This window comes from Adiantum capillus-veneris, chromosome 2 (genome assembly GCF_014529385.1).
Source record: "Adiantum capillus-veneris isolate H3 chromosome 2, ASM1452938v2, whole genome shotgun sequence".
NCBI classification, from domain to species: Eukaryota; Viridiplantae; Streptophyta; class Polypodiopsida; order Polypodiales; family Pteridaceae; genus Adiantum; species Adiantum capillus-veneris.
The window spans coordinates 25,293,938-25,319,765 of NC_140932.1; the positions used below are offsets into that span (position 1 = coordinate 25,293,938).

General features: G+C 44.0%; 1 protein-coding gene across 1 annotated transcript; it reads right to left on the reverse strand.

Annotated features, from left to right (window-relative positions):
- Positions 1 to 1,797: 1,797 nt before the first annotated feature.
- On the reverse strand, positions 1,798 to 25,801 carry LOC147462527 (putative magnesium transporter NIPA6). Its single transcript, XM_086484256.1, has 9 exons — positions 25,296 to 25,801; positions 25,134 to 25,190; positions 4,217 to 4,307; positions 3,969 to 4,129; positions 3,758 to 3,885; positions 3,530 to 3,667; positions 3,367 to 3,459; positions 3,045 to 3,165; positions 1,798 to 2,389 (listed from the first exon to the last, which is right to left on the reverse strand). The coding sequence occupies exons 1-9, from the start codon at positions 25,477 to 25,479 to the stop codon at positions 2,250 to 2,252; spliced, it is 1,113 nt and encodes a 370-aa protein (XP_086340382.1). The 5' UTR covers positions 25,480 to 25,801; the 3' UTR covers positions 1,798 to 2,249.
- Between the last annotated feature and the right edge of the window lie 27 nt (positions 25,802 to 25,828).

The window sequence follows — 25,828 nt, forward strand, 5'->3', positions numbered from 1 at the left end:
CAAAAGCACTACATTATCCGCATACAACAAAAGCATGATCACCACACACACATTGCTATAAACATTCAAATGCTTCATATTAAACATGAGAGAAATTGCCAAATAGGACAACACCGTATGTCTATGGCTACCTCCGTGGTGGTTGTTGAGGTGTCTACTACTTGATACCAAGAAGTGCAAACCTCCATGTCAGTGTCCCAAAAACATGCAGTACAAGTCGTGATCCGATATGCCTGCAAAAACAGACATAGAACAAAAACTAGTTCAGTAGACATTGACTCTAAGTACCAACGCACTTACAGATATCCAATACTTGCACGAAGACAACAATCATTGAACCTTCACATTACATTTACATCACTATTCCTTTCAAGATCTTATATGAGAATCATGATTAGTGTAACGTATTTAGCAATCACATCCATATCTCACCGATCTCTAGCAAATGTCTTGATTCACTAAATCTTGTTACTATCATGTCCACATCACCTCTCATGTGAACAAGATCAAAATGCTACAATCATTTTGTCTTTCAAACATGCACTCAAAACACTACACATGAAAGAGCACATAAAACAGATTCATTTTGACAATTCCCATTTCAAAATACTTTTCATAGTCATACAACAGAAGAAATCAGTGACTTTATTCCATCTGGGTAATATGTGACAAAGGAGTAGAGAAACTCCTCTTGTGTTGTCCACACCGCACCAAATTCAACTAGATTCAACCTGCTGATCATCGATAACTTTTGTAATAATCAAAGCTAGGCCAAATGCCTCAAGGTAAAGCTCCAAAATACGAGTGTTTGCTAGCTCCTCCTCCATCCATTTCGCATCCAATGCCGGATAGTTCTTAAACTTGACTAAATACTGGCGTATCCGCTTACCTTTTACTTCCCTGTCCTTGTAGGCTAGGATTTGTTCTGGAATGGGAATCTCCTCTATCTCTTCCACCTCAAGTTGCTCCTCTAGCTCTTTGTCCACTAGCATCTCACCTTTGGAAGGTCTCAATAGACTCACATGAAATGCATTGTGAATCTTCCAAGTATCTAGTAACTTCTGTCTCATGATCAATCAAATCACAAAGTCTGGGTGATACTTTTGAATATCTTAGGTGAAACATCTATTGCAACATATTTAATCATGGACCCAATGGGCAAAGTGAAACTTCACAAATGAGAGAGAGAGAGAGAGAGAGAGAGCCCACAGTTGCAAACCATGGAGTGTACCTCATTGTTTGGTAAATAATTTGTACAAACCATTTAGGATAAAAAATGGAGCCAAAATAAAAAGGAACCTCGTCATCTGAGCAACCTTATGAAAGTTAGGCCCTGTTAGAGCATATAATTCTATCCTGTATTTGCTATCAATAGGTCCAACTACATTGTGTGGTTTTCTTGGATAAATTTGGAAAAATCCTTAATTAATTGTATTGATGGAAATCTGACACGATGGACCTAAATGAAATTTACCATGATTGGCACATCCAAGAATTGCAATCGCGACACATTGCATGTGATATACCAGGACGAGAATTTCAGCCATCTCTCTCTACAAAAGAAAAGTACAGAATGTCGGTGTATATACCATGTGCATCCGCTATCACTACTCTTAATATGCTGTAGAGTACATCTAAATATGCTTATATGGGAAGCTTATATGGCCATTCTGGAAACAGGTCTGAGTGCAGGATAGGATAAAGGGCTTGGTGATCTCCTTTAGAACTCCAGGGAGCAAGGTGCACTTTTTTTCTTTGAGATTACGACGGGCGGAAAGAAAGTTTGTAGGTTGCATAAACACATAACACTGCATATCATTCAAAAACAAGGCAATGAAATAAGAAACATCGCAATCGTAGCCCGAATGTCACTTTAGAGGGTGTATCACAATCTCAAGCCTGATGTAGTGGTCTCTGTACACTCAAAAGTCGATCCAAGGCAATGAAATCCTATGTAGAATACAAAGGAGTTGCGAGAATACTCTCTGCAACGTAAGCAGCATTGTTCTCCGAATCGCAGATGAACTTGATGATATAACTGCCCTCTTGTATGGTACAAAATTCAAGAGCTGTGAGTTGGCATTAATTATAAAAGCAGCCAGTCTCTTGCTCGGGACAAAACGGCCCAAATTGCTAGTCAATATCAGCTTATGCCCCAGGTTGAATGACTTGATTGAATTGGAGATGAAAGTAACGAATGCTGTAGATTCAGAAGTGAAGCTTCAAACCCAGAATCAAGGATACTTCCTTTATGGAGAAAGGAACAATTCATGCCGGCGTAGAGGAATAGCTGCTGCAGGCAGGTCATCTTCTTCTGAACGCTTACCAATGTCTACCCCACCATTGGTTAGGCGTGCAGAGAGAGAAGGTGACATGCTTGAAATAAAACCTGCATGATGTGCACACAATTATTTACGAGCTCTGATGCAGTTTAACAAAATACCTGACAACATGCTACACCAATCAACAGAAGGGCATCTTACGACCATCCCTATTGTTCCCCTTTCCCTCTTCTTGGATTTTACCCTTGCATTACATTGCAACATATATCTTGAGTTGTATCAAGAAACCTTTCCAAGCTTTGCTGTCACTGGGAAAGCTAATTTCAACAAGAAAAGAACTCACTTCCAACTTCCTCTAGAAATGATCACTACTGTTTGTGAAGACAGACAGAACCAAAATTGATCAACACAACCAAATTGACAGCTTGAAAGGCGTTTCAGCCTTGAGACTAAAATGTGCATACTTCCTTGGGCTAGACACATGCTTGTGAAGACAGACCAAAATTGATCAACACAACCAAAATTGACAGCTTGAAAGGTGTTTCAGCCTCGAGACTAAAATGTGCATACTTCCTTGGGCTAGACACATGCTTGTGAAGACAGACAGAACCAAAATTGATCAACACAACCAAAATTGACAGCTTGAAAGGTGTTTCAGCCTTGAGACTAAAATGTGCATACTTCCTTGGGCTAGACACATGCTCATGAACAGAAAGACTGACAGAAACACTAAACATTAAGTCGACCCTTTTAAAATCTTACTCAATGATCTTCTAGATTCATTGGAATCTTTGGTTGTATGCAGTAAAATTGTCCCAGATAAAATTGTAATAAAACCGCACAATTCCGACACCACATTTGTTGCACTTTGTCCATCCCAGTCCTACAAGTACACATTAGCTAAATGTGAGTAGAAAACATACTCCAGAATTCAACCTTCTCTCTTTGGCATTCTTTACCCTCCTTGAAAGACAAAGGAATAACGCAAGGAACGCAATGGATACATTGGCGGCCTTTATGTAAACCTGCAGCAAGTTCAAGCCTTTCAAGAGAGTATCTTTACCATTTTGAACTAGATAATCACCTTAAACATGATGACGCTTGCTACTATGGTGAGGGACGTGAACATCACGTAATAAATTGGAGACACAATTGCTGTGTTGAAAGAGTCAAGCGCCTGACAAGAAAAGAACAACTTTTAAGAGCTTGTTTACAGCCAGGGCTCATAGATGAATGTAACATGCTACCTTGTTTAGATAAACCATCTGAGTAAGTATACACGTGACAACCACCATAACAAAGAGCCATGTTTCAACATAGAAAAACTGGTTCTCTCCTTCAAAAGTCAACTTGATTGCAATGCCCAAGGCTTTGACACTCATTACCTGGCAAAGGCAGGTTCACATTAATGTATGCAACATTCAAACTATCAATAGCCAAGTAGACATACCAGAGAGAGAATATGAATTCCATACCGACAATGAACCCATCAAAGAGCAAATGCCAACAAATATCATCACATTTGTATGACCCCATCTTGGGGCAAAATGGAGTACCAGAACAAGTACAATTGCAACCACTGATGCTGTATACAACAGAAATGCTGCAAGCAAAAGCAATACATTGATTTCTTGTGTTATCAGTTGTCTACTATTATAGATGTTACATTTTAATAAAACTTCTTACCAGGTTGTATAGCAAGCTTCCATACTTCTTTAACAGAGTCAATGGAACGCTCCTTAGGAGCATGCAGCACAATTACAACTGACCCAACCATGCACATAACACAACCCAGCATTCCAAGTTTATGCAGCTTCTCTTTCAGAATCACATGCGCAAGTCCCGCACTGCCCAAAAAGCCACAACTTACAAGTCAATTGAATTAAGAAATAGCACCCGAACAAAAGGCTTCTTCAAACTTAAAAAACTAATACCTGACAATAATGCTGAGAGCACCAAGAGGGGTGACTAAAATTGCAGCTGCAAATGCATACGCCACAAAGTTCGCAATTTCCCCCACAATCACTGGATTCACATAAGATACATTAACAGTTGTTAATTAGTTATTAATTAGCAATACATGGCATTACAATACTTTGGGCCCCTATTTGAGGTCACCCATTCCCTTAGACAAGACAATATACAAACTTTGCAACTCCCTACAATAGATGGATACTGTGGATGATCATGATGGACATAACAATACCTGTGGCTGTAAAGCTGTGTACAAAGAGCTCATGTTTGTATCAACAAATAGTATCAGTGGTAAACTGTCTAGCCACTGGATGGAACCAGCACACTGCAGTCGCAGGAACTGAGGGATAAGGAGAACATGCGGGACTCGGAAATCCCCCTAACCAAGAGTCATCACCAAAGCTGTGTGATCGTATCTGTCTGCTCTCAAGTAGAGACATGGCACGGTGCGCTTTGCATAGATATACTCTCACAGGAGGCGCCTAGAGGAGTCACCAAGATGGTCAGGACTCGGCTTGAGTAAACTGCCAAGTTGGGGGACAGCTATCCATAATAAAGTGGGGACCTGGTGACGAAGGACAAGCACAGAGGAGAGGAACAAAGGGTGAAGATGGTGGGCATAAAGTGATCGAAGTGGAAGTAAGGGAAGGTGAAGTGATGGCTGATGTCTTTTTGTGATGGGGACCTTACAAGGTGTGCAACACATAACAAAGGTAGGCAATAAAGAGTAGTGGGCATTGAGTGATTACCAACAATACTAACACCCCCCCTCAATGATCACCCAAAGTTGCTCTAGGTTGACGGTGGGCCAACTCTAAGTCGATGAAGGTATCCAACTAGCTGGTCCACCCAAGAGCTTTGGTGAAGAAATATTTTTGGTAAGATCCACAATACTCAATTGGCTTCAATAGAGCAATACTCGAGCTCCGCCACCTTATCCTCAATAAGCTCACAAACATAACAAAAGTGGGCCTCGACATGCTTTGTCGTGCATAGAAAACAGGGTATAATAGACAAGCAACTATGGTTGTCACACTGGAGTGTAGTTGTCACCTTTACTAGAACACCCAAAGCCGTAAGAATTCTCTTGAGCCAAACAACTTCACAAGCTGCAAAACAAGCAGATTTTTTGTAACCAGCTGAACCACTGACCAGGCGGTGCAGGACAGCAAAACAGTACTTTTAAGCTTTAAAAGTCAGAATTTCAGCACATAGATGATGTAGACATTAGACTTAGTATAGGGGAGAGAGAGACTGAGAGGTAGAGATGGGATCGGGAGAGATGGAGAGGCAAAGTTCCTCCCCTATGCGGTACTCGCCCTTGAATAGGCGCCTCTTACCGTATTTCTTTTATTTATGTAAGGAGTTAAAGTATAATGCTTATGAGAGATCGCACCTTGATTCTGTGAGAGCAGGCAAAGCGAGAGTGTGCGCCAGAAGTAATCCTTACAATTAGCGATATGTGTGTTTACAGAGAGACCAAGGGCCAACAAATCTGTGCACTTTCTTCTTCCGTCTGTAATAGACTTGGGCACTCCAAATCAAAGATCAACTGCAACATTGAATAAACTTGAATAGAAGGAGAGAGAATAGGAGAGTCGACACGGCACGGCGGAGTTCCGAGCCAAGATGCACTGGCCCCAAAGACTAGCGCCCCTTCCGGTTTTTCTTTATTATTACTTTGCAAGAGTACAATGTCCAAGGGCCTTCTCTCTCGCAATGCCAAGAGGAGAGGCCATGGCACACTTATAAAGGCCCTTGGCCTATCCGAAAAGCAAGTACATGAAAAGCATCAGTTCTAAAAACAGCTGGACCAAAAACTGGCACCCCAAAAACTAAAGCACAAATCATGAAAATCCGTATAGCTGCCACGTTAGCTTGTTTATGCAATTTGTGGTATTCGTTCATACTTCGTAGGCCGGGGTGGCCTAGACTAATTTTCAGTGCTTTCACCCGATCCACAATTGACGGGTGCGTTTGTCTGATTCCTGCAAGGTTCATCTCTTGAATCCATGTGTCGCGGTAAAAAGAGATCGGACTTTCCCGATGGAAGGAAAAATCGACTGAGCTCTGATACCACTGTAACAGACTTGGACACCCCAAGTCGGGAATTTGGCATGAAACACGGGAGAATCGCTTAAAAACACTTCACAAAACTTAATCACAATTCACACATGGCCCAGCGTAGTTCCGTGCCCAGAGGTATTGCCCCCAAAGTCTGGCACCCCTTTCGGTATTTAATTTTATATTAATGCTTGAGCAAAGTTACAGAGTTCGAGGGTCCTCTCTGCTCAACTGCTCGTCAGCAAGACCGAGTACAAAAGCCCTCTCAGTACATATTTAAAGGCCCCATGGGCCCTCAAAAGCAGTACATGAAAAATTCAAACTCAAAAGCTCTAGGCCAAGGCTGCCAACGAAAACACGGCAATCTGTATGCTACCACGTCAATACTGTCAAGCTTCAGTGCGTTTTGCGGGTTTCCGTACAGCCTGCCACGTCAACCAATCAACGCTTTTCTCGGGCGTTCGTACAACTCTCCATGTCAGTAGGCTCCACGCGATTTTGTTGGGCTAGTGTCCCTTAGGCCCATCGGAAAGTGGCCCATAGTTGGAACGACTTTAAAAGTCCATTTGTTAGGGTAGTGCCACGTCATCACTTTGTGACAGTAGGTCATAGTTGCATACCCTTACTTGCACAGTTAAGTTACATATGCATATAGACATATGAACAGTCACTTAAGTCATTTATTAATAAGTGACTTTGAGATGACATTTATTAAAAGTAGGTAGGGCAAATGGCTAAAGGACCTATAAAAGAAGCCCTCTGTGCACCTATAGAAGGCAAAGGAGCAGTAGAAGAGCCTCTCAGCAGTACCAACGCCTGGGCAGCCATCAGCCAGTGTTTTCTCTTGAATAATAGATCTTGAGTTCAACTCTCCTCATCGGATAGATCTTTAAGGTCTCTTGGGATAGTTTCCTACGACATTAAAATACTTCTTCTTCTTCTTCTTCTTCTTCCAGCAACCATTAGCGTTTTCAGCCCTGTTATCGCCATCAGATTTCAGCCCTCAGCGTTGTCAGCATAGCCTCGTCGCGGCCGCAGTCCTTGCCGCATTAGCGCCAGCGTTTTCAGATTTCAGCCATCTTCATCTTCAGCATTTGCCCATCGTTTTCCCCGATGATAGCAGATCAGCCCACAGCCTCATCGTCGTCGACGTCCTCACAATACCAAGCATCTCCAGCTGTACCCATTAGCAACTCCGCAATACAAGTACCCCTTGTCGCCATCATCGATGTCGACGCAATACCATAGCATCTAGCACCCCTTGCGTTTTGGCTTGGCTCTTGCCTAGCTCAACGGAGGGATCATCAGGACCTCGGTGTCCTTAGCACCCAAGTACCTTCAGTACCCAAAGTACCCCCGCAATACCAAGCACCAAAGCACCCGTCATACCTAGAACATAGCCTCTCAAGTACCAAGCATCCTCCGCAGTACCCCTCAGCAATTATCGCAGTTCCCTTCGCTATCTCAACAATACCAAGCATCTCCATCGAGTACCCATTAGCATCTCAGTATTTAGTCATTGTATCAACATTGAGCAAGTGTTGCTAAATTGGCTTTATCTGACAGAAAATAAATTCTAAATGAATTATTGGATTTATAAGTGAGAGGGTTTTCTCGCTTGGAACATTAAGGAAAAAATTCTAAATGAATTATTGGAATTTTAAGTGAGAGGGTTTTTTTCTCACTGGAGACATCCGAGTACGGAGTATTCCTAGTGCGTCATTCAAAGTAATGATAGGAGCACTGTGAAAGGGAATATCTGTAAGGCCACCAGGAACGGGTGCTTCTGATGCGTCACATCGGATGGGTGACAGGGAGCATCGTAAAGAAGTATCCGACCATCCGGGAACGGACATCTCTGATGAGTCACAGGATGGGTGACATAGAGCATCACGAAGGAGATTGTACCGTAAGTTCGGTAGGAAGGACTAGGTGATGGGTATTCCTGATGCGTCACAAGGTGGGTGACAGGTGCATCGGCAAGGGGATATCCATAGTCGAGAGGAAATTCCGAACTGTGTTAGAATTGTGCACAAGGAAAAAGCAAGCACTTGAATGAAGATGGGTTTAGAGGAAACTTTGAGGAAAAACAGATGCTTTTTGAAAAAGCGGGATTGCTTTTCGAGAAAGCCGATGCTTTCCCGCGAGGAAGTCTTTGTCTGCATTGCAACTGTGCATGTGATTGCATCCAGAGACGCCTGGGAAGTGCTGTGAAAGCATTGTTTTTAACTTATAAGGTTTTATTGAGTTTTTGGGCAGGTTCAGACTATTTTTAAAATATGTCGGCCGCCCACTTAATAAGTGGGCAGCCATCTGATAAATAAGGCAACAGATCAGCCAGCGTTTTCTCTCTTTCTTTTTCAAGCAGAACAGAAAAAAAAAATGAACAAAAAATTTTGAAAAAAAAAAAAAAAAACGGCCGCGATCTCTACGCGAGCAGCTATTCGTGCCCGTGGCTAGGAGCTATAAAAGCATCACATGCCCTCACTCAGAGGGGGGGACCAATCTTTGCAAGGAGGAGATGTTGCTGCAGATTTCAGCCGTAAAGAAGACGTTGCCGGTGATGCCCATGGCTGCCCCAAGTGTACCAGATGTCGCCAAGACCCAGTGCGCGAGTTCCCTCGCGAAGAAGTGCCTACGAAGCGTGTTTCCATTGCGACAACTTGCTGTTTTTCTCTGTTTTCAGCCCATAAACGTTGTAGACGGGGCTGATTTACGAGAAGGAACCCGAGAACACACCTCTTTTGTGTGTAGGATTGGAAGAGAGGATTTTCTATGGAGAGATCTCTTCTGGGGAATTGCTTTTCGAGAACGGAGTTGCGTTTCGAGCGTCGAGACTTTGAAGGTAACGATTTTCATGTTATGAACTCCGAGTATTTGTTTGCAGGTGTACTTCCTCTTAGTGAGGGAGTAGGAGCAGAGGAAGGTATGACCCTCTGAAGGAGAAAAGCGCTATGAGGAACTAGAGCCAGATCAACCCAAGGGTTTCATACCCGAGTTTGGGAAGTAGATCCACGGATCGGAGAGAGGTAGTCTCTCAAGTTGTGATCCGGAAGTTGGGATTCCCAAGTAAGGACTTCGTGTCCGGGAAAGCAGAGTTGTTCTGCGGGAAGAGGACTCTGGAAAGAGAGTTGGAAAAGAGTTGCAAGGATGCCATGCCCTGAGTCTGGAAGGTGAGATCCAGAGGCGAGAACCTTGATTCTCGAGGAATTGGAATAAGGAACGGAAGTTCCTTGGAATAGGGTTTTGCCCTAGGAATTGGAAGCTGAGGCTTCCGGGAACCATCAAGTCTTATTCTAGAACGAACGTGGTAATACGTTCGGTTCAAGTGCTTGTATAGACTTCTCCTCAGTAATAAAGATACTATTACGGGGGGGGCCAGCCCATCTTCTGGTCCCCAGTACTGTGTCGATCTTCTCACTCTCTATCTCTCTCTCTATTTATTTCTCTCTATATCCTCTGGCTTCAATAATAAGTGATAAATCCTATTTATCCGAATGTATTTTATATGTTATGCCCTCCCGTTTGTGACAGTGGTATCAAAGCATGGTCTCCTCTCTTTCTCTGTAAAGGAGGACGACTCTGGGAAGATACGGGAAGAAGCCATGACCAGCCAAGAGAGAAGTAAGCAGGCGGAAACCTAAGTCTTGCAGGAAAAAGCTCGCAGAGTTGGATTTTTTATTTTTTTTTTCTCTCTGCAAGAAGTCGACACAAGACTTGGGATTCTTTGAGAAGGCGACAAGAGCATGATGCTCAAGAACCTAGAGAATCCAAGGAATGGAATTCTCAAGATCGTTCAGAACCCAGAAGATATCCATGAACATCAATCCAGAACCATAGCCAAGAAATCCCGTCATCTCGGGAAGGGTATGAAGAAGGTCTCTAGACCTAGGAACACTCCAGTCAAGTTTGATACTTTTGACGGAAGGGAAGATGTCCTGAAAGCTACTGCTTTCATTCGACAATTTGAAGTTGCCTTTGCAAACGGCAATTTCTGAGAAGTGTCAAAGATGAGGCATGTGACCAAACACCTCAAGGGGATTGCAAGTACTTGGTGGTATACCAAAGCTCTACAAGGAACTTACAACAAGACTTGGATTCAATTCAAAGCTGAATTTTTGGACAAATTTTTTTCCTCTACGCTTTGAGGAAGGCATCAAAGATGATTGGGATTAGTTTGCCCAATAGGAACACGAGTGACTCAAAGCAAGTAGAGGTTCATTCTTGCCAAGATAGCTCCACTCTTGATCCTCTTTGAGAAAGGAAAGATGAAGAAATTTAACGAAGGACTTTTGCCCGAATTTTGTAGACGCATCTATAAGATACTTTGCAGCAGATGGTGGAGTCAACGATAAAAGCTGAAAGTGTACACCTTAGTGTACATAGACTTTAATCCCCGTAGTGGGATGGGAACCATTGAACACAGAAACAATGAATTTTTATTACCTCTCCTCGAAGGATTCGTTGCTATCCGGAGAAAGTTTGGAGTAAGGGAATTCAATCTAACTCCTAAGTTTTTGAATAGAAGACCCTCAAACTTTAAGTGAGAGGGCAGGTCTTTGATCAAAGTTAAATCTTTGAGGAACTCATAAACTGCGTATTGCTTTTATGCACGAGATATGCATGTGTCTAACCAGGACAATCACTCTCGAGTGTTTATGAGAGTAGAATTGAGTTGAAACATTGCTTTATCCGATGGATTGGTTTGCTCAAATATCCGGAAGGTCAACTATTGATCTCGTATCCGGTAGTTCACCAACAAATTACCTGCTATTGCGGGTAGGACGGCAAAAAGGAAGGAACCATTCCGAGATTTCAACCAAGAACATCTTTCACTAAGCTTGAGTACCTTATGAACCAACACCCCCTACACGGTAAGGGAAGACATGGTAGTGCTTTTCGCACAAGTGAAGGAATACTCTCTTTACGAGGGAAGGAACAAGTGACGACTACGGCCTGTGCTCGAGGAATCCAAGGATTGAAATCCTAGTTTATTTGATGAGCGGGTTTTGCTCTAAGATTGAGCCAAGGGATCGTCAGGATAAGCGTCTTCGCTCTAAGGATCTTACGAAGGGAAGGTAATTTCCCAGGTTCACCGAAACTCTAACACAGCTTAAGAATTATGTACACTTTTGAGTACATGGATAACACACGAAGATGCAGACCTATACCAAGGACCTGGACGAGAGTTTGTTATACTCTCTTGAGTGCCTTTTTGCGCGCAAGGATATTCCGACACAAGAATCTCTATTTGAGATGTGTTCGGTAGAAAGAATTTGAGTTTCTCTACAGAGAACAGGTTTTCTGATGGTCGTCGATCATTGAGTACGCTATGTGCTTTTACCATTACAGTAGCAACTTTTGGTTGCGGTATATGTTTCTCCATGAGCAGGTCAAGTAGCATTTACACGCTGCTGGAATAAATTCGAACTATCATGTTCGTAAGAGTAAAATTCGCCAACCGTTTTAAAATGGTAAGAATTACCTTAACCACATATGGGAGAACATCCCTGAGAATCAAAGAGGGTTCGCTCTATTGTGAACCCGGTTTGAACGTACGTTCAGAAAATGTTATGGCTAGAATCCTATCTGCCTGAGATTTTGCAAGTCGTCATTGATGCTCGTAAGGTGAATCATTTTTTATGATTTTGTAAGGAAGAGACGCTAATGGGCGTCGGGAAAACACTGCTGGTGGTAATAACTCGCAGGAGGAAAAGATTGGAAGGAAGTGCCACCGTGCACAAAGAATCTTCGAATTGGAACCGTCCGCCTACGTTGAGCGACGGCCTAGAACAAGAACCTTCTCTAAGGTGATCGCAAACTTTGTTTGTGAAAGAAAGACATCGAGCTTAATGCTCTATGACTTGGGCATTCCCTATGTGGGAGGACACAAGAGGTTTAATACCCTCTAGACTAACAGCGCAGGATTATGCGCAAGGACAGATACCTAGATTGATTTCTAGGAAGATTATTCTTCTCGAATTTGAGAAGACGGAATCAAGTTAACAGAGTCTCGGATAAGGAAACTTTGGATCAGAACAATTGGCCTACCCAAAGCAAAGGCTCCGGAATAAGAACTTACTTTGGTAAGATAGCACACTTTGTCTGCCACCACAGGAAGATTCACATGAGCTTAATGCTCTCGACATGCCCTATGTGAGAGGACGCCAGAGGTTTAATATCCTCAGGACTAATAGCGCAAGGTTATGTGCAAGGGCAAAGACCTAGATTGATTTCTAGGAGGATTATTCTTCTCGGGATTGAGAAGGTGGAATTGAGTTAACAGATTCTCGGATGAGAAAACTTCCAATCTGTTGGAAAGACGCGAATGACGAGTTCTTACCTGACTCGTAAGTTTAATGAAAGGTGAAGGATATCCTCGAGGTACTAGAGAAAAGACATGATCCGGTAAGGTAAGTATTGAATTATTGAATTTTTGAATTTTTGTTTAATTTCATTTTTAAGTTCTCTACTGAGAAAGGACCAGCTCAACTCACCATTGAGCAAGATTTCGAATTTTTCCGGTTTCTTCCCGGCAGTTCAGTTGGACCTCTACAATTGAGGACAACTGTTTATAAGTGAGAGGGATGTTGCTAAATTGGCTTTATCTGACAGAAATAAATTCTAAATGAATTATTGGATTTATAAGTGAGAGGGTTTTCTCGCTTGGAACATCAAGGTGAATTATTGAAATTTTAAGTGAGAGGGTTTTTTTCTCACTGGAGACATCCGAGTACGGAGTATTCCTAGTGCGTCATTCAAAGTAATGACAGGAGCACTGTGAAAGGGAATATCTGTAAGGCCACCAGGAACAGGTGCTTCTGATGCGTCACATCGGATGCGTGACAGGGAGCATCGGAAAGAAGTATCCGACCATCCAGGAACGGACATCTCTGATGCATCATAGGATGGCTGACATAGAGCATCGCGAAGGAGATTGTACCGTAAGTTCGGTAGGAAGGACTAGGTGATGGGTATTCCTGATGCGTCACAAGGTGGGTGACAGGTGCATCGGAAAGGGGATATCCATAGTCGAGAGGAAATTCTGAACTGTCTTAGAATTGTGCACAAGGAAAAAGCAAGCACTTGAATGAAGATGGGTTCAGAGGAAACTTTGAGGAAAAACAGATGCTTTTTGAGAAAGCGGGATTGCTTTTCGGGAAAGCCGATCTCTTCTGGGGAATTGCTTTTCGAGAACGGAGTTGCGTTTCGAGCGTCGAGACTTTGAAGGTAACGATTTTCATGTTATGAACTCTGAGTAATTGTTTGCAGGTGTACTTCCTCTTAGTGAGGGAGGAGGAGCAGAGGAAGGTATGACCCTCTGAAGGAGAAAAGCGCTCTGAGGAACTAGAGCCAGATCAACCCAAGGGTTTCGTACCCGAGTTTGGGAAGTAGATCCACGGATCGGAGAGAGGTAGTCTCTCAAGTTGTGATCCGGAAGTTGGGATTCCCAAGTAAGGACTTCGTGTCCGGGAAAGCAGAGTTGTTCTGCGGGAAGAGGACTTTGGAAAGAGAGTTGGAAAAGAGTTGCATGGATGCCATGCCCTGAGTCTGGAAGGTGAGATCCAGAGGCGAGAACCTTGATTCTCGAGGAATTGGAATAAGGAAAGGAAGTTCCTTGGAATAGGGTTTTGCCCTAGGAATCGGAAGCTGAGGCTTCAGGGAACCATCAAGTCTTATTCTAGAACGAACGTGGTAATACGTTCGGTTCAAGTGCTTGTATAGACTTCTCCTCAGTAATAAAGATACTATTACAGAGGGGGGACCAGCCCATCTTCTGGTCCCCAGTACTGTGTCGATCTTCTCACTCTCTCTCTCTCTCTATTTATTTCTCTCTATATCCTCTGGCTTCAGTAATAAGTGATAAATCCTATTTATCCGAATGTATTTTATATTGTTATGCGCTCCCGTTTGTGACAGCAAGTAATAAAGCAAGTACTTGCTCTGGCAACAAAGCAAGTGGGCCCTTGAGGGTGGTTGGGACCCGACATGGCATGTCGTTCATCTCTCTCTCTCTCTCTCTCTCTCTCTCTCTCTCTCTCTCTCTCTCTCTCTCTCTCTCTCTCTCTCTCATTCAGTTCAGTTTAGTTCTTTCAAGTGAAGTAAAGTAACCTTGTGTTTCAGCGGAGTACTAGATCCGAGCTAAATCCTTAAACCCTTCCACTACACCTAACATTGGTATCAAAGCTCTATGCGTGCTTCGGCTTCATGAACTCAAGGGAAGAGCCCCAAGTCTCAAGAACCCAAGTAGAACCAAGAACCCTAAGTAACCAATCTTCGTGTCGCCATCCCAGACTTATTAGCCACTCCCACTCTTAGTCCATCACGTACCAGGAGCACTCCCGTCTTCATTGCTATGTCATTGAACGAAGATTGCCATCGGATCCACAAAATCCCAATTCTTGAATACCAAGATTTGCTAGGCTCCTATGCGGATATGGAAGGAGTTGGTGCAAGGATCCCTAACCCTCTTCTACATTCGCATTCGCATGTAGCATGCATCCACTCCGTCGACATGGAACCATTGGAAATACCTCCGAGCACCCTTACCTTTCATCTTCACCCGCAATGTTTTCACGAGAGGACTATTCGAGTGGTTGTACTTGCTCACAAGGCAGAGTCAGCATCAAGGCTGGTATTCTGCGACAGTGGTAAGGTTACCTAGTAACTCGGTTGGTCAGTGTTTACATCGCAAGAGTACCTACACCAACAATCTCCACAAGTTTGGAGGAGTTTTCATTGGCTTATGCATCCACAAGCATCAAAAGTACAAGCAGAAGTTCGGCACTTGTGCCTCACCTTTAACAGGGGGGATGTCACGTGCGCACTGCACTTGTGCCACGTGGACAAGCTTCTACTACAGTCTAGCGTTAGTCTTAGCTTAGGATCTAGCCTGGCACTTTGTGAGCCTCTAGCAAGAAGTGAATGTCCAAGCAGGTCATAGTTGCATACCTTCACTTGCAAAGTTAAATCACTTAAGCATATAGGCATATGAACAGTCACTTAAGTCATGTATTAATAAGTGACTTTGACATGACATTTATTAAAAGTAGGTAAGGCAAATGGCGAAAGGACCTATAAAAGAAGCCCTCTAGGCAACAGTAGACGACAGAGGAGCAGTAGAAGAGTCTCTCAACAGTAACAGCGCTTTGGTAGCCATCCGCCAGCGTTTTCTCCGGCAGCCAGCAATGTTTTCAGCCCTATGATCGCCATCAGGTTTCATCCCTTAGCGTTTTCAGCATAGCCTCGTCGCGGCTGCAGTCCTTGCCGCATTACCACCAGCGTTTTCAGATTTCAGCCATCTTCATCTTCAGCCTTTTCAGTTTTCAGCCCATCGTCGTCCCCGGCAACAGCAGATTAGTCGATGTTTGTACTCTGTTCTTGTTGCTAATTGGACTATTTTCTTATTTTTAATGATTAAATCTCTTTTTTAGGATATTTTATTATGTGCACTAAGAACTGTTAAAAAGATTGTAGCTACAGGAACTGCCATCAGGAACGGACAACTCTGATGTGTCATTTGATTGGTGACGGTAAACATCGCAAAGGAGTTTCCGTAAGTTCGGTGGAAAGGGCCGGGTTACGAGTGCCTTTGATGCGTCACATGATGGGTGACGGGTGCATCAGTAAGGGGGCATCCCGTAGGCTAAGGAGGAAATCCGAACTGAGTAAGAAAATACGCGTAAGAACGCAAGCACAAGAATAAAGATGGGTTCAATGAAGCTTTTTACGAAAAGCAGGAACAGTCGCGGGAGGACAGATGTTTTCCCGCGAGGAGTCTGTGTCTGCATTGCATCTGTGTCGTGTCTTGCACTCGGGGACGCCTGGAATGTGTCCGTGTAGCATTGTTTTCACTAACTGAGTGAGTTTTTAAAGTTTGAACAGGTTCACACTTTATTTTATAAAGTGACCGGTCACTTTTAAGTGACCGGCCCCTTTATTAATAAAATAAAGCAAGAAAGGGTCTTAATAAAAAAAAAGCCAACGCTAAAACTAAGGCAGGGGGCTGAATTGCGATCTCTCTCTCTCCTCTCTCTAGAAAACGCAATTTTCTCTCTCCTCTCTCTAGGAGCGCCAAGCTTTGCTTTTGGACCTCTATTCCTACCCGGTGTCAGACCCTATAAAAGGGTAGCCAGCGTTTCAGTTTGAAGGAGCCGGAAGTAGCAAGAAGTGCAAGCGATGGGATTCTGGAGCAAAGACTGGCGACAGAATTTGCAAGTGCTCGCGTGACGACTGAGTACGGAGGTTGATTCTCCGAGCAAGGAGCGACAGGTATAAGGTGTTGATACGCATTGAGAATTGCTACTTTGTGTGGTTTGTTTTGCAGGAATCTCCCGTCTCGCGGGAAGGCCCTTCACGGAAAGTACCGCTTCACGCCTAAGTCCCTTACGGGAAAGTACGCTTCGCGCCTAAGTCCCTCACGGGAAGGAACGGCCTTGTGCCCAAGCCCTTTACGGGAAAGCACGACCTTCGGGTCTAAGACTATAGAACGGAGGGGTTTCCTCGGGTTCTCGTGCTTGTATAAGAATTCTCCCTGAATAAAAGAATACTCTTAAGGGGGGGGGACCAACCCATCTTCTGGTCCCCAATACTGTGTCGATCTTCTCCCTTCTCTCATGTTTTCAAAGAATTATAATTTTCAGATTTTCTAAGTGCTCGTGTACGCTCCCGTTTTGTGACAGTGGTATCAGAGCTCGGACTCCTCTCTTTCTCTGCAAAGAAGGACGATTCCGGGAAGAACGGGAAGAACCATGTCGAGCCAAGGGAGAAGCGTTGAAGAGGAGCTTCAACAAGTGCAAGCTCAGCTTGCGGAGTTGCAACAAATCTTACTGTTGCCAGACGTCCAAAAGCTTTTGGGCGGAATGAAGAAAACGAATGGAACTGATGCAGCCAAGCATCCAGACAACACTGTTGGCGTGAGACCACAGGAGGCAAGAGAAGAAGAACGTGCCGAGGTGCACAAAGGATCTTCGGATCGGAATGAACGGCCTACTCCAAGGAAAGGCCAGGAAAAAGCGCTCTCTTTGCTAGACGAGAGCAAGGACATCTCTATCTCATCCCCATCTTACTCTCCTGATTATACTTCTACTTCTCGATCATCTCGTCAGAAGAAGGAAGCCGCTACTACTGCCACTACCCTACATCAACCTAAAGATAAGCCTCGATTCAAGAAGCATGGTCGCAAGTCTCAACATCGCATGAGAGTCTTCAAATCGGGCGACAAGGACATCAAGTTCGAAACTTACAACGGACGGAGAGACATCTCCAAAGCACTGTCCTTCATCAGACACTTTGAAGTCGCCTTTACCAATGGGCACTTCACAGAAAGATCCAAATTACGCCATGTGGGGATGCACCTCAAGGAAACGGCAAGTAATTGGTGGTTAGCCAAGATTCTGGAAGGTTCTCAGGCCAGAACTTGGGAGAGCTTCAAATCTGAATTTTATGAACAATTTCTTCCGCCCGACTTCGAGCAGGACATACAGAAGGAATGGGACTAGCTTGCCCAGAAGGAACATGAAAGAGTAACGACTTATGTGGACAAGTATTGGTCGGTTCTTCTGAAGGTCACTCCCTTCATGAAGATTGCCGACGAGGAAAAGAAAAGAAAGTTTGAAGCGGGTCTCCAACCGTAGCTTCGAAAGAGTATGAAGGTGTATCCGCATGATACTCTTCAAAGGATGATGGAGTCACAATCATTGCTGAGGATTTGCACTCAACTGGGACGCCCAGAAAAATGGAGCATAGCACTTACCGTGCAAGACAAAGAGGGGTCTACGATGACCATGGGGGCCAAGGAAGAAAACGTCCTCCATCTAGGGACGATGATCATTCTAAGAAGCCAGAGAGCACTGACAAGCAAACTAAGTATCTTTCTCCTACTCAACTTCAAACTTTCAGAGAGGAAGGAAGATGCTTCTACTGTGGCGAGAAAGGACATATGAAACCGGACTGCCCGCTAAAGCAGCAACGGCAAGAGCAAGCCTCTACGAGGCCAGAGAAAGCAAGGAAGGAAACCGCACCACCAAGCTCGAACTCAATTCCAGATGTTCAAGAAAACACAGAAACGGAGAAAGGGAAGCGTCAACTTCTGAAGGGCTGGGGGTCTTTGAACAACCAACGAGTACTGATTCTTTAGGATCCAGGATCCACGGATAACTTCATCTCCCTGGATATTGCAGAACGTTTGTGCCTTACACCGGCTTAGCTTGGCACACCGGTTACATCCGGATCGGCATTCGAGGGGTTGACAACCAATGCAACTCCCGTGCAAGGACAGCTCAATCTTCGGATTGGCGAGTACAAGGACCGCGAATCATTTTTGATGGCACCCATCGAGGGATGTGATATCATCTTGGGTATGCCATGGCACTTCCACATGACACCTATTCCCGATTATGTGGAAAAGACCCTCACTTTTGATCATGGGGGTAAGAAAATAAAGATTCATGCTGATGCAGGAGATTGGCAGTTCCCAATTGTAAGCCATATCTCCATTAAGAAAGAAATGAAGAAGTGTGTTTCTGCTTACTTGATTTTTGCACGTGAGAAGGATAAAACTAGTAGGGACTCTCCCTCTAGTCTGGAAATTAAGCGTCTTCAATTTATTGAAAAGTACAAAGATTGTTTCACAGAAACACTTCCTGATGAACTCCCTCCGGTACGCCCGGAAGATCACCGCATAGATCTCATACCGGGTAGCTCGCCTCCCAATCAACCCCCTTATCGGGTAAGTCTTGCTCAGCAAGAGGAAATTTTGAAGCAAGTCAACGAGCTTCTAGAGAAAGGGTTAGTACGGCCAAGTGCTTCACCCTACTGCTCTCCAGTTCTACTAGTGCAGAAGAAAGATGGCACGTTTCGAATGTGCATAGACTATAGGTCTTTAAACAAGATCACAATCAAGAATCGCTTTCCGATCCCTCGGATTGATGATATACTTGATAAGTTGCAAGGTGCAAGTGTCTTTAGTCGCATAGACTTAAAGAGTGGGTATCATCAGATACGGATCGTCCCTGAGGATGTCCATAAGACTGCTTTTCGCACAACCTTTGGACTATATGAATTTTTGGTAATGCCTTTCGGCTTGACCAATGCTCCTGCAACGTTCAATCGCATAATGGACCGCATTTTCAGCCCGTATCGAGCTTTTACGGGAGTATTCTTTGACGACATACTCATCTTCTCTAAGTCAGAAGAGGAACATCGGAAGCACTTGGACTTAGTGTTTCAAGAATTGCGAAAGCATGAGTTGCATGTGAATGCAAAGAAGAGCGAGTTCTTTCTCTCTGAGATACACTATCTCGGCCATATAGTCTCCCACAATAAAGTGAGTATGGATCCTGCCAAGATCCGAGTGGTAGAAGATTGGCCTATTCCCACTACGGTACATGATGTACGTAGCTTTCTAGGATTATGTTCATATTATCGAAGGTTTGTCCGAGGATTTACTCATGTAGCAGGACCACTTCATGATTTGACAAAGAAGAAGATTCCTTTCAGATGGGGATCAAGACAACAAGGAGCTTTTGATCGGCTCAAGTACTTGCTAAGCCATGGACCTATTTTGATAGTGCCTGACTTAAGGAAACCATTTGAGGTTCACTGCGATGCTTCAGGTGATTGCATCGGAGCAGTGTTAAACCAAGAAGGCCATGCAGTGGCTTATGAAAGCAGACGGCTTAAGGATGCAGAGTTGCATGCATCAATCTACGAAAAGGAACTCACTGCTGTGATTCACGACTTATCCAACTGGAAGCACTATCTTCTAGGAGCGGATTTTGTGATCAAGACTGATCACCAGAGTTTGCGGTATTTTCTTACGCAAAGGAAACTATCTGAGAAGCAGATGAGGTGGGCAAACTTTTTGTCCATGTTTCACTTCCAGATCCTTCACACGGCTGGGAGTAAGAATGTAGTCGCAGACGCACTGTCTAGGCGGCCAAGGGTGAACGCTATCACTTCGGTGTATCACCAAGAATTAGAAGCACTACCGGATTTGTATCCAAATGATCCAGACTTCTCCACCATTTGGGGAAAGCTACATCGTGGAGAGAATGAGTTTCCCTATTCCATTCGGGACGGTTATCTCTACCACCATCAGGCCATATGTGTGGCAAAACCATTAAGAAAGAAGATCATGGATGAAGCACACGCTTCGCCTTATGCGGGTCATCGGGGTATTCTCCCTACAACCTTAGCAATGGAAAGATATTTCTTTTGGCCTAGCCTTAAAGCAGACATTGATAAGTATGTCAGGGAATGTTTGGTTTGCCAAAAAGTGAAGTATGATCGGCATAAGACGCCTGGGTTGCTACAACCTTTGCCTGTGCCTAATGAACCTTGGGAAAGTATTGCCATGGACTTCATCATGGACCTCCCTAGAACTCAGACTGGAAATGACGCGATCTGGACCATTGTGGATAGGTTTAGCAAGCAAGCACACTTTATACCAGTCAAGAAAACGATCAAAGCAGATCATATGGCTAGGGTCTTTCTAGCACAGATCTTTAAGCATCATGGAATGCCTAAGTCTATTGTGAGCGATCGAGATCCTCGCATGACAGGAAATTTTTGGCGTGCCTTGATGGATAATCTTGGTACAAAGCTGAATTTTTCATCTACCTACCATCCTCAAACGGACGGGCAAAGTGAGATAGCCAATTCCACAGTATTGGATTTGTTAAAAGCTTATGTGTCAGACCGGCAATCTGACTGGGAGAAATATTTGCCTCTTGTCGAGTATGCGTATAACAATACCATACACTCATCGACGGGGAAAGCACCTTTTGAGATTCTCTATGGTAAGCCTTTGCTTCCACCCATCCTTTTAACTAAGGATAAGATCTTTGTAGCGGATGAATTTGTCCGGGACTTGAACACAGCCTACGGGCAAGTTAGGAGAGCTATTCTACGCTCTCAGGAAAAGCATAAGAAAGCTGCAGATAAGCACAGAAGGAATCTGGACTTAACAGTCGGACAATTAGTCTTACTCAAGTTTGAGAAGGCAAGACTTAAGAAACAAGCATCTCATAAGGGGAAAGTGGTAAAACTTTCTACCCGTTATTATGGGCCGTTTAAGATCACTGAGCGAGTGAATGATGTCACTTTCCGATTAGAGCTACCGCCTAATTGGAAGATCCATAATGCTTTCCATGTCAGTTTACTCCGGCCGTATGTGGGACCGCCTCCGAGCCAGCCTAGTGCTGAGGAACCTCATGAGGTTGAGGAAACAGAAGAAATACTCCAACCGGAGTAGATAGTAAATCATCAGGAGCGGTCTCTCAAATCCGGAAAGATAACACGGAAGTATTTGGTTAAGTTTAAGAACTATTCGAATCTAGATGCTCAGTGGATGACGCAGGAGGAATTAGCAGCTTATCCCGAGATACTGGAGGTATATGTCCAAGCACTACAGTTGAGGTCAACTGTTTAGAAGCCAGAGGGATGTTGCTAATTGGACTATTTTCTTATTTTTAATGATTAAATCTCTTTTTTAGGATATTTTATTATGTGCACTAAGAACTATTAAAAAGATTGTAGCTACAGGAATTGCCATCAGGAACGGACAACTCTGATGTGTCATTTGATGGGTGACGGTAAACATCGCGAAGGAGTTTCCGTAAGTTCGGTGGAAAGGGCCGGGTTACGAGTGCCTCTGATGCGTCACATGATGGGTGACGGGTGCATCAGTAAGGGGGCATCCCGTAGGCTAAGGAGGAAATCCGAACTGAGTAAGAAAATACGCGTAAGAACACAAGCACAAGAATAAAGATGGGTTCAATGAAGCTTTTTACGAAAAGCAAGAACAATCGCGGGAGGACAGATGTTTTCCCGCGAGGAGTCTGTGTCTGCATTGCATCTGTGTCGTGTCTTGCACCCGGGGACGCCTGGAATGTGTCCGTGTAGCATTGTTTTCACTAACTGAGTGAGTTTTTAAAGTTTGAACAGGTTCACACTTTATTTTATAAAGTGACCGGCCCCTTTATTAATAAAATAAAGCAAGCAAGGCTCTTAATAAAAAAAGCCAACGCTAAAACTAAGGCAGGGGGCTGAATTGCGATCTCTCTCTCCTCTCTCTAGAAAACGCGATTTTCTCTCTCCTCTCTCTAGGAGCGCCAAGCTTTGCTTTTGGACCCCTATTCCTGCCGGGTGTCAAACCCTATAAAAGGGTAGCCAACGTTTCAGTTTGAAGGAGCCGGAAGCAACAGGAAGTGCAAGCGCTGGGATTCTGGAGCAGAGACTGGCGACGGAATTTGCAAGTGCTCGCGTGACGACTGAGTACGGAGGTTGATTCTCCGAGCAAGGAGCGACAGGTATAAGGTGTTGATACGCATTGAGAATTGCTGCTTTGTGTGGTTTGTTTTGCAAGAATCTCCCGTCTCACGGGAAGGCCCTTCACGGGAAGTACGGCTTCACGCCTAAGTCCCTTACGGGAAAGTACGGCTTCGCGCCTAGGTCCCTCACGGGAAGGAACGGCCTTGTGCCCAAGCCCTTTACGGGAAAGCACGACCTTCGGGTCTAAGACTACAGAACGGAGGGGTTTCCTCGGGTTCTCGTGCTTGTATAAGAATTCTCCCTGAATAAAAGAATACTCTTAACGGGGGGGGGGGGGACCAGCCCATCTTCTGGTCCCCAATACTGTGTCGATCTTCTCCCTTCTCTCATGTTTTCAAAGAATTATAATTTTCAGATTTTCTAAGTGCTCCCGTTTTGTGACAGTTCTGGCAAACTTTACTGCCAAGAATTTGTTCAAATCTTCATTCTTTTCTTCAGGTCCCGAGCAGGATTTCAAGTTTTCTTTGCCTACCCACCGAGAAGTGTTCTCTGTCAGATTCTCCGCAAGAACCTCTGTGTAATCTGGGGTTCTTTATGGCTTATGCCCTGTAAGACAAAGCGATGAAGGCGGGAGCACGCCCGCTGTGAGATGAAGGGTGGGAGTGGCTAATAAGTCCGGAGTCCAGACGCGAAGATTCTTGCACAAAAACCCGCATGTGTTGAAAAAAAGATCGCATCCTCCGTGGAAGAAAAATCTTTCTGAGATATAATACCACTGTAACAGGCTTGGACACTCCAAGCAAGAAATGAAAAGCAACACACCAACAAAAACTTCAAAATCACTGAACTTTAATAGAGAGAGAGAGAGAGAGTCGACAGGGCTTGGCGTAATTCCGTGTCCAGCTGCTCTACAGAGTGAGGCCCCAAGGGCTCTTTTATTCTTACAAGGGATGTCCCAAAAGCAGAGCCCCAAAAGCAATCAGTTTAAAAGCAATCAATCCCAAAAGCATCTAGTCCAAAAACTGCCCCCAAAAACAGTCAACGCAAATTGCAAAAATCCGTACAGCCTGCCATATGGCACAACCAACGCAAAACGCGGAATTTTCGTACAATCTGCCACGTCAGCATGTCAGCGCGAATCGCAGGCAGTCCGTACAGCTCTGCCACGTCAGCATTATTCGCGCAATTTAATTTTTCATGTCCCTTTGGCCCCTTCGAACGGGGTATCATAAGATGGTTACAACTTATAACTTATAATCTCTTATTTTTCACTGTAATTTGTTCATGTGTCATGCCACATCATCGCTTTCTCTCTCTCTCTCTCTCTCTCTCTCTCTCTCTCTCTCTCTCTCTCTCTCTCTCTCACACACACACACACACACACACACACATATATATATATATATATATATTAAAATTTAGTGGTTCTGAAGTTTCTGTTCGTGTGTTGCTATTGATTTCTCGCTTGGAGTGTCCAATGCTTGTAAGCAGATGACTTGAGCACTGAGGATTCAATCGTGATTCAGTCATTCATGGATATGCTTAAGCCAGAGGCTGATGCATGTGAGTTGGAGCTAAACATTGCTCTCGACACACATGGTTCAAGACAGAGAGATGCTTTTGGTACGCATGTAATATGCGATAGACACGAGAATTGATTCCAAAGTTCAAAATCAGGGTGTCACAATGATTACCATAAGTGAAGTTCTGAGCGAGATGGTCAGGTTGACAGAGATTCCGAGGATTGCATCAGCATTCGGCAATCTCATGTATGAGATACTGATCTCGAGACCTGAGATTGCATTTGTGGTAAGTATATTTGCAGTGGGAGCAATCAACCGTGCAATGATTGGCTTTAAGCATAGGGACACTCTGCAACATACGGTGAGATACCTACGGGATATGTGCGGCTTTGGTAAGGAGTATGTGGTTGATTGCTCTGTACTTCCTCTACAATTCCAACCGGAGCCAGTGGGCGTTGGCTGAGGTAATACTTGATGATGACCTTGTACGGTTTTCCTTTGTTTTCTCCCTCACAGTCACATTGACCTTTTGTGGTCGTTGGGGTAAAGCCCCCTGTGACCAGTTAGGCCAGGCGCCCACCCACTTCACTTATTCATTATGTACGTAATAGAATAAGGGGCTCACATATTCATGGTGATTTGTTGCCCCTGCAAACACAGGTCTCCTCTTCTTCTCTCTTCTCCATTGTTGCACACACACACGCTCTCGCTCGCTCGTGCACTTTAAAACAAATATTGAACAAAATCAGCTCAACCCTGACCTACGAACTCAAATTGCACACTCAAAGAAGTCAACCCATGACCTGCATATCGGCACTGTATTTTACATCTTAGTAAGATTATTAGCCATCCTAGCATTCCTTAACATCCTTGAAGTTTTTAGTAAACTTGTGTTTTGTCAAAAAAAGCCTAGGCTGAAGTTTTATGCTTCTATTTGGTGTGAGAGTCCGTGTGTGTGCATGCTTGTGTGTGTGTGTGTGTGCGTGTGTGTCAGAGAAAGAGAGAAAGAGAGTACTTGTGATCATGCCGGCCCACCAAAGAGGTTCAGACAAATATGAATATCCTCCGACTCCTGCCAAGATGGACAAAAAATGATGCTTAAGATCATACACTTGAGCATTTCATGACCCACAATCTCATAAACAGCAAATTCAGTCCCAAGGAAGCACTTATAGACCTGCTCTGATTCCTGATGCTCCCGCACACATGAGGCCTTTTTTTTTCAAGATAAAGCTTGATCCTATAAAGAGACTGGACAGAAGTGCAAGTATAAGCCCAACCAGGTTTTCCGACGACACACCAGACCCTGTAGTCATTCGGGCATCCATGCCGGTAATCTCTGCTGTCAGATTTCCTCTCATCCTTTACCTTTGTAGGGTGGGTCAGGGCCTCCAGGGCCCTTTTCATCCGATCACCTTCCAACCATGTTTGTATAGAAAGTCTACCTTATGTTCTTGAGCATTTCTAAATATAGATACGACCATCGTGCGAGAAGACGTAATCTGGTTGGGTATCACATTGCCAAATGCTGTACACTCTGCAAATCTACCAAACTAGCTTCTGCTTACAAGCCCAAGAATGGCAGTCTGCTTATGTCAAAAAAGACCGTTTCGAACATGCAAAAAACCCTGAAGATAGAATTTTAGATGCAATATCTTGATCTTTGAGTAAGTAGCAGTCTGCTTATGTCAAAATAGACCGTTTCGAACA